The sequence below is a fragment of the Arvicanthis niloticus genome, chromosome 23 (genome assembly GCF_011762505.2).
Source record: "Arvicanthis niloticus isolate mArvNil1 chromosome 23, mArvNil1.pat.X, whole genome shotgun sequence".
NCBI classification, from domain to species: Eukaryota; Metazoa; Chordata; class Mammalia; order Rodentia; family Muridae; genus Arvicanthis; species Arvicanthis niloticus.
The window spans coordinates 37,001,910-37,016,484 of NC_133430.1; the positions used below are offsets into that span (position 1 = coordinate 37,001,910).

Sequence of the window (14,575 nt, forward strand, 5' to 3'; positions counted from 1 at the left end):
CACCATGCCCACCTTCCCTGTTGCTTCTTACAGTGTCTCCACATGTCTTCCACACAGAGGCAAACCTTGTCAGAAACTGTTAGTTGCAAATGGCGCAGGACTTAGAGCATTTGGTTTTCAGCTGAGTAATACCTGAGAATGTCTGTTTGATAGGCTTTTGTTTGTTTTCTTTTACTTTTCTTTCATGTGTATGGGGAAGGAGGTGTTGAGAAACCAACCCAGGGCCTTATGCACTAAGCTAAAAACCCATTCCCCTAAATATGACCTTTCTGGGGACAAGGGCTAGTGTAATCATGTTCAGTAAAAACCCAAGTGCCTGGTATTCTTAATAAGCCATAGTTGATGAGAAAAAAGTATGAACATATGGGTGACAGTCTCACTTTCATCTCTCGCCATCCCTTCTGTCCCAATGGCTTTCTTCAGTTCAACAGACGTCATCACTGTCGCCGCTGTGGGCGGCTAGTGTGTGGTTCCTGCTCCACTAAGCAAATGGTGGTGGATGGCTGCAGAGAAAACCCTACACGCGTGTGTGACCAGTGCTACAGTTACTACAACAAAGAGTGAGTGTCCTGCAGCAAGTCTAATACAGTCATGGACCACTGTCACCTCCACAGGGCCCTTACTGTGCTAGCACTCCCACTGTGCAGGATTACACTGTATTACACCACAGAGGTGTTTGATTTGGCACAAACACTGCAGTGTCATTAACAACGTTGTGAGATGCTTATAGATTGAGTGACTTTGTCAGAGACACTTTGAAGGTAGGAAGTGGGGACAAAGAGGGAATGTTCAGAGTTCTCACAGGCTGTGTTTTTTTCTGAAATCGAGACATTTTGGTCCTCAGCCCTTCCAAGCAGTGAGGTCACCATCTCATCTTGTCACCTTTCCTGTTACTTGTCCCCTTGTGGTTCATGTGGCTCCGACTGGACTTGGAACGAGATGTCCATGCCCACTGAATATGTGGGCTCATTTGTTCTGTCTCTGTACTGGGTAGTCATCTAGTCATCTTGGCCTGTTATTCCCAGACAAGCCCTTACACTTTCCTGTACACGGGTAATCTCCAGATAAATCTCAGCAGCGGCCCCTCCCTCTAGCCAGGCAGATGAATGAAGAGGATGTTTTGTGAGTCATGGTGACTTGGAATTTTTTTTTTTTTTGCTACTGCTTCTCATTGAGAGTGTGAAGTGTAAGGTTCTTAGGGCACCTGGGGAAAATCAGCTATGCAAAAGCAAAGTTACTTTAGAGACTCAGATTTTATTTTATTTAGCAGACTTAACTAGATTTTGTATTCTACTCAATAGCATTTTTGGTCATCATTTGCCATAAGTATGGACTACATAGGAATGAAAGCGTGTCATATACATTGAACAGTTTCTGAAACCCTAACACACTACTTCCTTGTCAGGTATAGGACAGGGATTACCCATACACCAACCCAATGTGGTATTAAGTGAGCAGTCAGTGTTAATGGAGAGTCTTTTACCAGCAGTCACTCTACAATAGTGACTGCTATAACAATTACCCTAAGGGAACCCCATTTTACTAGGGAGACAGCCAATAAACCCACCACAAGGTAACTGGCTGAGTGCAGTGGTGACAGAACACACAGACTGGCCCAGGAGTTGAGAGAATCTCCTGAAGGTGACCCCTGGAGATGAATCTAAGAGAATGGGTTTGGTAGAAAAGAGACCTAAAAAAAAGAACAAAACAGAAAAGAAAAATTATTCTCAGAGGGAGGAGAAAATGTTAACCATTGAGGAGCTCAGAGTAGGTAGATGACGGGCTAGGCTTCTGATCAGTGGACTCTGGACTTTTAAAGCAGGCAGCCGAATGCAGAGGACTTACTGGCACAAGACTTTGACCTGCTCCCTGGTGCCATGGACTGGAGTAGGTCAGTGTGTTCCTTATACACATTGTGAATTTAGCCCTTGACCAGAGCTGATGATGGAGCAATGGGACCCTGAAGACAGGTCATGGGTGACAGGAGATGCCTAACGAAGCAGTCATGCCAGACCTCAGAAGCCTTTCTTCTGAACTGCAAATGAGGAATACTTTCAACCTGAGCAGCTTCTGAGGGATTCTTAAGCAGGAGCAGAATATGACCAGATTTGAATTTATTAAATCTTGCTACAGCCACAAGTAGAGGCTAGTTGGTCAGAGTTAAAGAGAGTTATTGCAGAATCGTGGCAAAGTTATTACAGATGCCAGTGAAAAATCATAAGGTCTCCTCAGATACAGAGGAAGATGGGGACGTTTAAATGAATATGTAAGAGATAAAAAGGACAGAGCATGGTAGGAGATGGCCATGACCGGCGAGGAAGAGAAAAAGTTATGTGCGATTAATTCTCTGATTGTCTCGGTTACAGCCTTGTTGCTGTGAATAGATGCCATGACCACAGCAACTCTTATAACTGGAGCTGGCTTACAGTTGCAGATGTGTAGTCCATTATCATCCTGGCAGGGAGCATGGCAACATGCAGGCAGACATGGTGCTGGAGAAGGAGCTGAAGGTTTTTGATCCTCAGGCAGTGTGACACACTAGGCCTGGCTTGAACTTCTGAAACCCCAAAGCCTACTCCCAGTGACACACTTCCTCCAACAACACCACACCTACTCCATCAAGGCCACACCGCCCAATAGTGTCAGTCCCATGAGCCTATGGGGCCATTGTCACTCAAACTGTCACATTGATCAGTGACTACTAGAACAAATGTCAATTTCATTCACTAAGTACAAAGAAGAGAAGCGGTGATTGAGGCCTTTTGCTTCTCTTTTTTCCAGTGCACCAGAGGAGAGCCCATGCCAGTCAGAAGGTAAGGCCTATTCTTGTTCCCTGTGTCTGTTGTCAGTGCACCAGCTGCAACTGATGACCATGTGGCATCTCAGTCCACTTGGCTCAGAAATAGAAAGTCATGGCTTTTCTATCAACCTGTCCCCTTGACATCCTTCTCGAGAACTGTTATCTAGGTCCATTAGCTTCTAGCACTGGGAAGGCCAACAACCAACCACTTTGGGTTTTAACTTTTAGTAGGTGACCCCATCCACCGCCATCCCAGATCCCTCCTCCATTGTCCTCTGTCCTTCATTTAGGGCTCTCCTTCCCTCGGGTGATCACTGGCAGCAGTTTAGCCAGTGCTTTCCCACAGCAGGTTAGTTTCCAGTGATTGAGCCATGTCTTTTAGGGTTTCTTGTGTGAAGCATCACAGTCATGTCACAAACACTGTGACATTTATCCTAGACCTATGCCTGGGGAAAAGGACTTGAGGTACCTGATGGGCTTTCCTAAAGAAAACAAAAGGAAAGAGGAGAGAATGCAGTCAAGAACACGCTCTGCTCTCACAGAGACCTGGGGTTGGTTCCCAGCACCCAAACCCAGTGATTCGCAACTGCCCAAACTCCTAATTCCAGACGATCCAGTGCCCTCTCCTGACCTCTGCAGGCACATGTACATGCATGCGCACACAGACACACACACACACACACACACACACAAGTAAGTAACTCTTTAAAAAAAGAAAAGAGACCAAGGAAAAAGTTGGGAGCCCTCAGACAGCAGGCAGGTAGCTGCCTGTGATACTCCAGCTTGCAGAAATGCAGAACCAGCCAGTGACTCGCACATGAATGACAAACCTCTTCTCAGTTCCAGACAGTGCTAAAAATGAAAGCCCTCCATATTCAGCTGTGGTGAGAGTCCCCAAAGCACCCAAGGTGGAATGGATCTTGAGTCTAAATGAGGAAGAAAATGAGCTGGTTCGGAGTGAGTTCTACTATGAGCAGGTAATAACATTAAACTGTAGTGGTCACATACATTTCTTTATTATGTTTAACAGTATAGAGATTGCTGACTAAGCCTGGTCTTTGCTTGCATGCCATACAATTATATGTGAGCTGAAAGGAGTAAACTGGTCAGGGAGAAGGTAAGGAATATCCAAAACTGTACAAAAAGAAACCAGGAAGATGGTAAGAGCATGGTTGCAACTGTGGGACAGAAAGCCAAAAAAAAGAGGCCACCTGTGGAAATTGTCAAGCAGTAGGAAGTTTCTGGACAGCCAGGGCTCTATAGAGAGACTGTGTCTGAAAAACAAACAAACAAACAAAAAGAAGTAGGAACCACAGACATACTATCCTCTTCCCACAGTGTTTCCCACAAAACCTAGCAGCCTGAACTCCAGCAGTGGAACCTTTAGCATCTGAAACATGGCTATTCTGTTGGTTTGCTGTGGAGTGTCCAGCTTCCTCTTGTAGTGGTTTCCAGCCCTATAGCTGCATTTAAACAATGCTCTGGTCTCTGAATTCACTGGCTTTTTCTCCCTTCCCTCCCCCGATCAGGCCCCCAGCGCCTCCCTGTGCATTGCCATCCTGAACCTGCACCGAGACAGCATCACCTGTGGTCACCAGCTGATTGAGCACTGCTGCAGGCTGTCCAGGGGCCTCACCAACCCAGAGGTGGATGCTGGGCTGCTCATAGACATCATGAAGCAGCTTCTCTTCAGTGCCAAAATGATGTTCGTCAAGGCTGGCCAGAGCCAGGACTTGGCTCTTTGTGACAGGTACATAAGAACCAGCCTCTATTCTTTTATACAGTGGCAGGTTTTTATCTGGCTTCCTTTTCTGACTTTACTGTGACCTTCCTTTCATCTTCCCATCCTGTCTGATAAAACATGCCAACCTGTATCCCATTTTGATGTTTATGAGATATAAGTACTGATCACAAGTGATCCAGTTGGTGGTCCTTGTCCTATGTCCTATGTGTCCTTTTCTTTTCCACAGTCCTTAAAAACAGTATATTCATTTGCTTTCTATTACCATGATAAAACAACATGAATAAAAGCAATTCTGAGAGGAAGGGACTTATTCAGCACAAAGTTCCACTTCACAATCTATCATAGAAGGAAGTCAGGACAAGAACTGAAGCAGAGGCCATAGAGGAGTGCTGCTTACTGGCTTGCTCCTCATGGCTTGCTCATTCTTTCTTATACCATCCAGGACCACCTGTCCAAGGGTAACACCTCCCCAGTAAGCTAGGCCCACTCACATCAATCATTAATCAAGAAAATAGCCTATAAACTTGCCTGGGCCCATCCTGTGGAGGCATTTTCTCAATTGAGAGTCCCTCTTCTCAAATTAATTCAGCTTTTGTCAAGTTGACATAAAACTACCACATAGAATTTCCCCAGTTGTACCCTGTCACAAAGCAAGGAAAGACCTTAACTAGATCTTTGTCATTAAAACAATTTAGGGAAGTACCTTTAGTATATGTGGAACTCTCTAGTTTTTAAAAGAAATGTGACCAGTGATTCCTTTTCACAGAACTTCTCCCCTGTCTTGCCAGTGACCTCTGAGGCATCTGGAAAATGCATCTATAAAAACAATTGGGGTCACCTAGCCTCACTGCATAAAATTGGTCTCTGGGACCCACATGGTAGAAGGAGGGAACCAACTCCCACAAGTCCTCTCACGTCTACACACATGCCATAGTGCTCATGCACTGATGTGCACACAATAAATGAATAGATAGCTTTTTAAAAATGGGGCACCAGTGGGCTCCTGTCTCATGGTGGATTGTGAGTCATCTTATGGAAATGAGAAGCACGTGACTGGTTGTTAGCCTCTCTTTCTGCAGATTCCTGCACAACCTGCTTCGACTCCATCCATTAACTTGACAATGAAAACTCCTAATTCCTTACTTACCCACCCAGAAGCATGACTCATGAAATGTGCTCCAGCACCAGTCCCAACCAGCTTTGGGAGCCTGGGATAGAATGTGCTTTGAAGCATAAATGCCTCCCTCAGACCTCGCTCAGATCACAGACCTGCACCATCTTCTCTTAACATTCTAACCTCAAACAAGCCTGCTTAACCCCATGGACCTCCCGATGGTGGCACCACTTTCAAATTCCTCTCTCTCTTTCCCTTTCTCTCTCTCTCTCTCTCTCTCTCTCTCTCTCTCTCTCTCTCTCTCTCTCTCTCTCACACACACACACACACACACACACACAGATACCTGCTTCACATACAATTGTATGATGACTTTATGTCATTCTATCCATGGGAAAGGACTCATCTCTGCTACATATTGCTATACAAACCAGAATATTCTGGTTTTAACTATGTCCCCTTCTGATGGATAAACAGATAAAACGAACATATTATAAAACAAACAAATAACACATCTAGTTCAAATGTTTTCATTTTCCAAATGGAGAGTTATATTATGGCTTCAAATATGATTTTACATGCCATCCTCCTACCCTGTCTTCACCAGGTTAAAAATCATTAAAGATATGGAGTCAAAAAAATTGCTAAGCAGACAAGTCAGGAGCCACAAGTTTGGTTTTTTGTTTTGTTTTGGTTTTGTTGTTTTGGTTTTTTGGTTGGTTGGGTGGGTGGGTTTTTTTTTTTTGTTTTGTTTTGTTTTTTTTTTTTCTGTAGTTATGAGACAGACCTCTGGAACCATGGGTGTGAGCTTGCCGCATCAGGCAGAGTAGTCTGGCCCTCTGGACTCTGTCTTGATAAAGTTCTCCCAGTCCTCAGGTATCAGGAGTAAGATTGTTGGTGGGATATAAAGAAGGCCATTCTTAGCACAGACTAGACCAGAAAAGTGAAGGTGCCCTGTAGGTACTACCATAGTAATGGTGAAACCACTGTACTGACCAGGAATATGGGTCAGTGGGTTTTGTTTTGTTTTTTAAGAATTGTTTTGTATTATAATATATATTAATATATTATATATTATATATTATATGTTAATATATTGTTAATCATATAATATATATTGTTAATATATATATGTATATATGTATATATATACATATATATATACATATATATATATATATATATATATATATATATATATGAGTAATTTGCCTGAATATGTGCACCACATGTATGCCTGGTGCCCCCAGAAGCCAGAAGATGGTATCAGGTCTCCTGGAGTTTAAGTTACAGGTGGTTGTGAACCATCACGTGGGTGCTGAGAACCAAACCCAGATCCTCTGGAAAAGCAGCTAGTGCTCTTAACTGATGATCTCTCAGCCCCTGAGTCAATGATTCCTGTTCTGTACTCACTTGCAGCCAAACAGTGTTCCAAGGAACCACATGGGTAGCTTGTGAGCTCCAGCATTAATGTAGTGGCCTTGTCTCAGAAACCCCAGACATCCGCGCTCCTGTCAAACAAACCAACTTGGTCTGACGACTACAAAAGTTCCAGGCACTATGCACAGCTCTCGAATCTGACACATTTCATTTTATCCTTAAAACTTTCTGTTTCACATATGTTTAACAGATGAGTAAGCTGAGGCAGGTCTCAGAGCTACTAAGTTAGAGGTGGGGTTAAAAGAGTCTGACTCTAGAACCTTCACTCAGAGTACCTATGCTGTTAATCTCTTAGTTCCCATGATCACACAGCGTTGAAATAAAATAAAATAAAAAACCTTCCGGCAGCAGTCACTCCAGAACTCAATGCAGCCTCCTCCGCTCTTTCCCCCTGTAGCTACATCAGCAAGGTCGACGTCCTGCATATTTTAGTTGCTGCTGCCTACCGCCATATGCCATCTCTGGATCAGATCTTGCAGCCAGCTGCGGTAACCAGGCTGAGGAACCAGCTCCTGGAAGCTGAGTACTACCAACTTGGCGTTGAGGTGAGACAAAGATGAAGCTTCCTTATACCCTGCTGTCATGAGTGGCTTTGAGACAGGTCTTACCATCTCTCCGTTGCCCTCATTATGAACACATACAGGGTACAACTAGCCTGCCAGGTTGAGAGTTACAGCACTTGCAGGTGGGCAGATGGGCAGGGAAAGGAACAGAACAGGGCTTGGGAAGACTCTCAGATCTGAATGTAGACACCTCTCATTTTTACCTCCAGGTCTCTACAAAGACTGGGCTTGATTCCACAGGAGCATGGCATGCCTGGGGCATGGCCTGCCTCAAAGCTGGGAACCTCACTGCTGCAAGAGAGAAGTTCAGTCGGTGCCTGAAGCCTCCTTTGGACCTGAACCAATTGAGTCAAGGCTCAAGGCTAGTCCAGGATGTGGTCGAGTACCTGGAGTCCACAGTGAGACCCCTCGTTTCCTTGGTACGAGCAAAGCAGGCAGTGGGCCCCATTCATAAGAGGCTAGGGACAGTAAGGGTCCAGGGAGAGGATTAGCTTAATCCAATTAATAGTGCATTTGGGCTCAGAGGCTCCTCATCTGATATCTGTCTGTCTGTCTGTTTCTATTACATGTGGTTAGATAAGTGACTGTATAGTTAGAGAAGTAACACAAAGTTGGAGAGAGGGTTGTTTTGTTTTAGGGGGGTTGGTTGGTTGGTTGGTTGGTTTTTTGGGGGTTTGTTTCTGTTTTTGATTTTCAAGACAGGGTTTCTCTGTGTAGCCTTGCCTGTCCTATAACTCACACTGTAGACCAGGCTAGCATTGACCTCAGAAATCCACCTGCCTCTGCCTCCCAGGTGCTGGGATTAAAGGCATGTACCACTACCACCCAGTTACAAAGTCAGGTTTTTAAAATAAACTATAAAAGAAAGATATATATGTATGTATGTATAGTTAAAATCACGTAACCAGATTACCGAGTTTTAATATTCCATTTGGAGTGTCTTTGTTTTTTCATTTTGTACAGAGTATAATGCAGTGTATTTGTATGTGGCCGTGTGTATTCACCCATGCATGTTTGGAGGTCAGAGGTCATTGTTGGCTGTCTTCTCTCACTCTCCACTTTGTTTTTACATTTGTTTTGAGTGTATGTCTGTGTATCACACACACACACATACATACACACTCACTCACTCTTGGAGATCAGAGGACAATTTGCAGGAGTCAGTTCTGTCCTCCCTCCAGGATGAAATGCAGAGGTCAGGCTGGTTTCTGGCACCCTCACTGGCTGAACCTCCCTACTACACCCTACTTCGTTTTTCTTTGAAAGCAGGATGTATCACTGAACCTAGAGCTCACCATTTCTAGTCGATTCTCCAGTTAGCCCCCACCCCGCTAGACTCTGCCTACCCAAACACTGGGTTACAGATACACGCCAGAACACCAACTCTTACACAGGTGCTGCTGCGGTCCACAGACTTGCACAGCAAGCACTTGGACAACGAATGGAGCCATTTCCCAGCCCCTGGTTTCATTTCGTTTAATCCAGAACAGCCTTGAACTCCTGATCCTCATGTCTCAAGCTCGTGTACACCATCAAACCCAGGCCTACAGTCCCAGTTACTTGGAAGCTGGGAGGACTTGGAGGAGGGAGAACAACTTCTTAAACACTGCAATCCAAAGTCAAATGAGTAGCCCAGGAAGACTGTCTCAATAAACAAACACCATGTTTACCGTGTTAAATGGACCTCTCCTCCAGGAGAGGCTTTTGCATCCTACCTGCTTTTCTACTCTAAAACCGTAGTCTTTTTCCACATCGTTAAATGTTCCCTCAGGCAGCCATGCTTCTAGTGGCTGTGAAAACTCTGTGTAGCCCTTGCTGTCTTGGAACTTGCTGTGTAGACCAGGCTGACCTTGAACTCATAGATCTGCCTGCCTTTGCCTCCAGAGTCCTGGCTTCTGTGTATTGCATTACAATTACAATACAATACACCACACCTGGGGGTTTCTCACTTTCTCTTTTTCCTGCCAGCAAGACGATGATTACTTTGCCACTTTGAGGGAATTGGAAGCCACCCTTCGAACCCAGAGTCTCTTCCTGGAGGCCATTCCTGATGGCAAGATCATGAACAACACCTACTACCAAGAATGTCTCTTCTACTTGCACAGCTACAGCACCAACCTGGCCATCATCAGCTTCTACATGAGGCATAACTGCCTTCGGGAAGCCCTGCTGCACCTGCTCAACAAGGTAAGACACTAGGACATGGTCCAAGGGCAGTGGCTGCCCCATCGCCTCCATAGATGGAACTCAGTGTCCCACTGTGAGATCATTTCCGGCAGAGTCAGGTCAAAATGAAAGGCTTTGTCTACACAGTCATCCAACGAAGACTGCAAGTCTTAACTTAAGAACTAAGTATCCCTCCTCACCAGCAATAGCAAGTTCATCTCTTCTCCCAAAGCATAGAGCACAGTCAGAGAATCAGCCCAGCCTCTGGACAGAGGTGCTCAGTGGGAGCCTTGTGTGGCATCAGGCACATTGTTACAGAGATGAGCACCCCACATGTGTGTGTGTACACAAGAAAGTGGCATGCCCTCTCCTTGTTTCTCTCTCCCCTGGCACCTCCCACTGGAGGCAAGAGCACTGAGAACACCATTACTTCCTTAGCCGTCACTCTTCTGTTTACTTATCGGGAGGGAATGAGAGAGAAAGGGGCAGGAGGGAGGGAGAGAGAGAAAGTCTGTACACAGGGGCCCTGGTGCATGTGGTAAATAAATTCCAGTAGTTACTTCTCACCTTCCGCCTTTGAGGAGGGGGCTCCTGTCTCTAAGGCCCTTCTGCATCCTCTAGGCTACGCTCTCTCCTGTTTCCGCCTCCCATCTCACTGTAGGCTTCCTGAGCTTACAGATACATGCTCCTGCATATTACATAGGTTCCAGGACCAGGCTCAAGTCATCAGGTTGCGTAGCAAGAGCTTTTACCCTCTGAGCTCTCTCCTAGGCCTGCACTTCTTTTTATCTCTCAACATTCCATGGTCACTTCCTGACACAGCAACTGATATTTACCAAATCTCACAGAAAACTAAACATTATTATTCAGCCACACTAAATCAGATCAGCAGCCAACAATAGTTTGTAAATAGGTATATCTTGTAGATGACTCCAAGAGAATCCAGCATCCTGGTAATTAGACCCTTCTAGGATAGTGAAAGCGAGACCGTTGCCTAGCTGCTAGTCTTAGCTGCTGAGCATGACTTAAGAGTCATACAGAATGAGTCGTGTTATTTGGAATTTAATTTCCCCTTTTCCTTCATCTCCACATGAGTTGAGAAGTAAAGGTGTTTCTGTTAGTGTAAATCATCAGGGCCTGCTGCCTTGGATAAGTGCAGCCAGAGGTAAGCGGCTTATCTTCTTATCCAGATAGAAGCTGACAACAGCACTGCCTTACTCTGGGGTTGACAGAGCCAGGCAGGAAGCCTTCTGTTGTCTCCTGTCATCAGCTACCCTTGCCTTTCTTAAGAGCCTTGCCTTTATCCTCAAGCAAGTAAGGATACAGGAAAAATGCACTGAAAAATGAAAAATGAAACTTGAGCTCCTATCATGTGCAGGGTTTCTATTTCTATGTATCCCTGTCCTCAGTGTTAGCATCCTAAACATGACACCCTCATGCTATTCCTCTCCCCAGAGGGCCTTCATGAATCATTAGGATGAAGGGCAACTCCTTAGCATGCAGCTGGACCTTAAGGTCTGTCTCCATATTTCTGATTTTTTTTCACCACAAGTGCTATTGATAATCCTTAGGCCAGACTCACCAAAATGTTAACATTATTGTCTTTATTAATGCACTTTATTCATGCACTGTTCCATCTATCTAGAATGCCCTGGCCCTCCTTGTTTTCTTGGAGAAATTCCATTCATCCTTTTGGGCTAAACAAGAGTTAAACATTCCTAGACCAGCAGCACACACTAGAGAGGCAGAGTCAGTCCTATTTCTGTGAGTTCAAGGCCAGCCTGATCTATATTTCAAGTTCCAGGACAGCCGGGGCTCTGTAGAGAGGAAGAGGAGAAGAGCATGAAAGGAGAAAGAGGCAGGAGAGGTTGAAGGAAGGGAAGAGAAGAAGGGGGTAGAAGATCAGGTTTATGCAATATTAGATGGGACACCCAGAGAAGGTGGCCTCTGAATGAAGGACTGAAAGACAAGAAAGCTGGAGGGATTGCAGTCCAGGCAGAGGAAGCAACAAGTATAAAGATCAGGGTGGCTAAAGCCAGGAAAGATGGGGCAGGCTAGTAGCAGATACAATTAGGAAGACAATAGCTAAATCATGCAGTATATGAAGACATTGGGAGAACCTGGGCTTTCTAGTGAGTGAGTAACAAATTACTGGAAGCTGGTAGGCGGAAGAGTAACTTCATCTGACTCATGTGCCAACAAAATTGATTCATTGGCTTTATATGGATGAGACAGGAGTGGGCGGTAGGAGGTCATGGAGACGGCTACTTCAGTAATCCAGGTGAGGGGATAGTAGTGAGGGTCATTGCGTAAGTGTGCGTGGGCAGCTTCTGAGTGTGTTCTGATGGTAGACCGTGCTAAAAACTCAATAGCAGAGTTTGAGGAGGAAAATGGTCCTGAGGCTTTTGACCCAAGCTACTAGCAGAATGGAATTGTGTCTGGGAAAGAGGAGAGTGTGGAAGGAGCTTGCACTCAGACATGTTAAAAGGTAGCTGGGTTTCATGGGAGATGCAGATTTGGAGGTCTAGGAGGGTGAGCAGGCTGGAGATAGAGATGTGAACACATTAGCACAGTATGGAAAGCCATGGGACTGGATAAAAAGTGAAGTCGAGATGGAAGAAGAGTTCGACAAGGATGAGAGGAACCAGCTAAGGAACTCAGTGGCCAGAGATATTGAAAGAAAATCTTGAGAGGATGGTTCCTAGTATCCTGGAAGCAAAATAAAAAAAATTTTTTCCTCAAATAAAAGTGAAAAATTTAAACTTAAAAGGTGTTCAAGAAGAAGGAAGTCATCATCTGTCAAAAGCCAATGGTCCTGTTGGGGATGGCAAACCAGTCTTCTAGCATGTGAGAGGTGCTTGGTTGGTCCCCAACACCACAAAGAACCGACTCTGATAGAATTAACAGTGTAGAGCTCCTTGGTAGCTAGCTGCAGTGTCTATAGCATTTGGGGCAAAAGTGATGTTAGGGGGATCTGAGAGAAAACCCTGGGAGAGGAAGAAGGGCCCGTGAGCGTAGAGAGCCGTCAAGGAAGGGGCAGAGCGGACCATCTGTAGAGTGTGTTCTCAGAGGAACCTGGACACAAAGGATGGGAGTGCTCAAGGAAGACAGGGAAGCTCAAAGCAAATCTTAGAGTCTGCCAGAACCAGCTCTCACACTTCTGACTTCTTACCCTACCCTGCTCCAGGAAAGTCCTCCAGAAGTCTTCATAGAAGGCATTTTCCAGCCAAGCTATAAAAGTGGGAAGCTACACACTTTGGAAAACTTACTGGAATCCATCGATCCAACCTTGGAGAGCTGGGGAACCTACCTGATCGCTGCCTGCCAACATCTTCAGAAGAAGAACTACTACCACATCCTGTACGAGCTGCAGCAGTTTATGAAGGTAATAACACCTCAACCTCCCTTCCTCTCCTATCACTGGTGCTCTGTCATGCAGGAGAGGCTGTGCAAGATGACAGAACTGGGCAGTCATTTGATCCCTGACCTTGGTATTGGACCCTAAAGCAAATCCACCAGGCTCTCTAACATCATTAAATATTTAGACTTTCATCCTATATTTAGAGCCAAACTTTAATCTTGTCCATAATAACATTCTTCAGAATTCAAAAAATGTGGGGCTGGACAGATGGTTCAGCAGTTAAGAGAACTGCTTGCTCTTCTAGAGGATCCAGGTTCAATTCACAGCACCTACATGGTGACTCATAACCATCTGTAATTCCAGTCCTAGGAGATCCAGTGCTCTCTTCTGACCTCCATAGGCACCAGACACACATGTGGTACAAGACATACATGCAATCAAAATACTCACACACAAAAAATAAAATAAAACTAATTAAAAGAATAATTCAAGTACTATTACAAAGGTTTTTAAAAAAGATATAGAATCCATAAGAAATGATGTTCCAGAAAGCTGGAGTCTTTAGAAGAAAGTGTATGCAAGTAGAAAGGCCAGGTTTCCCCTAACTGTCTGACATTTCTCAGTACTGTAATCTCAAAGAAATTACATCATCTGTTGCCAAATTAAGACGGAATCCATTCTCAATGGAGAATCAGAAGGATCTTCCTTTAGAACTCTACAGGGTGAGATAACATCCAAGCCAAAAGCTTGGCCAGAAGTCCACTGTAGGGTCTCTGGGACCATGTAATTAGCAACGTAAAATGCCAGCTCAGCTGGTGATAAGGAAGGCACCGGAGCTTATCAAGGAAGAAGAGAAGATCCAGGATGGAGACCATAGGACCAGAACGTGAAGGTCTGCCGTGAATTCTCATGACAACACCTTCCAACATCTCTGATCTCTCCTAACCCAAACATTCATTTTTCTGCTCCTAGGACCAAGTCCGGGCTGCCATGACCTGTATTCGGTTCTTCAGTCACAAAGCAAAGTCGTACACAGAGCTGGGAGAGAAGCTGTCATGGTTGCTTAAGGCCAAGGACCACTTGAAGATCTACCTCCAAGAAACGTCCCGCAGCTCCGGAAGGAAGAAAACCACCTTCTTCCGGAAGAAGATGACTGCGGCTGATGTGTCCAGGTATTGCATTGCCCTCAGATGGTCAGTGCTGGAGGGAAGCTGGGGCTGAAGAGGCATCAGCCCTGGATGGCAGTGTCTGCTACAACCTGGAAAGCTACTGAGGTGCTGTAGCGAGGGAATTAGGAGCACATGTTACAGCCAGACTGAACCCCACATTCTGTACAATGAGCAAAGACAGGTCCCGTGCAGTGTCTCCCTGCTCCTCTTTTCCCCTT

General features: G+C 45.1%; 1 protein-coding gene across 3 annotated transcripts in view; it reads left to right on the top strand.

Annotated features, from left to right (window-relative positions):
* The window catches only part of Zfyve26 (zinc finger FYVE-type containing 26), a 63,687-nt gene that overhangs the window by 41,527 nt on the left and 7,585 nt on the right, over positions 1-14,575 (top strand). For all 3 annotated transcript variants that reach the window (XM_076921852.1, XM_076921854.1, XM_076921853.1), the window contains exons 29-37: positions 424-560; positions 2,782-2,813; positions 3,641-3,777; positions 4,330-4,550; positions 7,496-7,643; positions 7,871-8,080; positions 9,630-9,848; positions 13,015-13,212; positions 14,161-14,360. In XM_076921852.1, the coding sequence (XP_076777967.1) occupies positions 424-560; positions 2,782-2,813; positions 3,641-3,777; positions 4,330-4,550; positions 7,496-7,643; positions 7,871-8,080; positions 9,630-9,848; positions 13,015-13,212; positions 14,161-14,360 (1,502 nt within the window). The remainder of the gene's footprint in view (positions 1-423; positions 561-2,781; positions 2,814-3,640; positions 3,778-4,329; positions 4,551-7,495; positions 7,644-7,870; positions 8,081-9,629; positions 9,849-13,014; positions 13,213-14,160; positions 14,361-14,575) is intronic.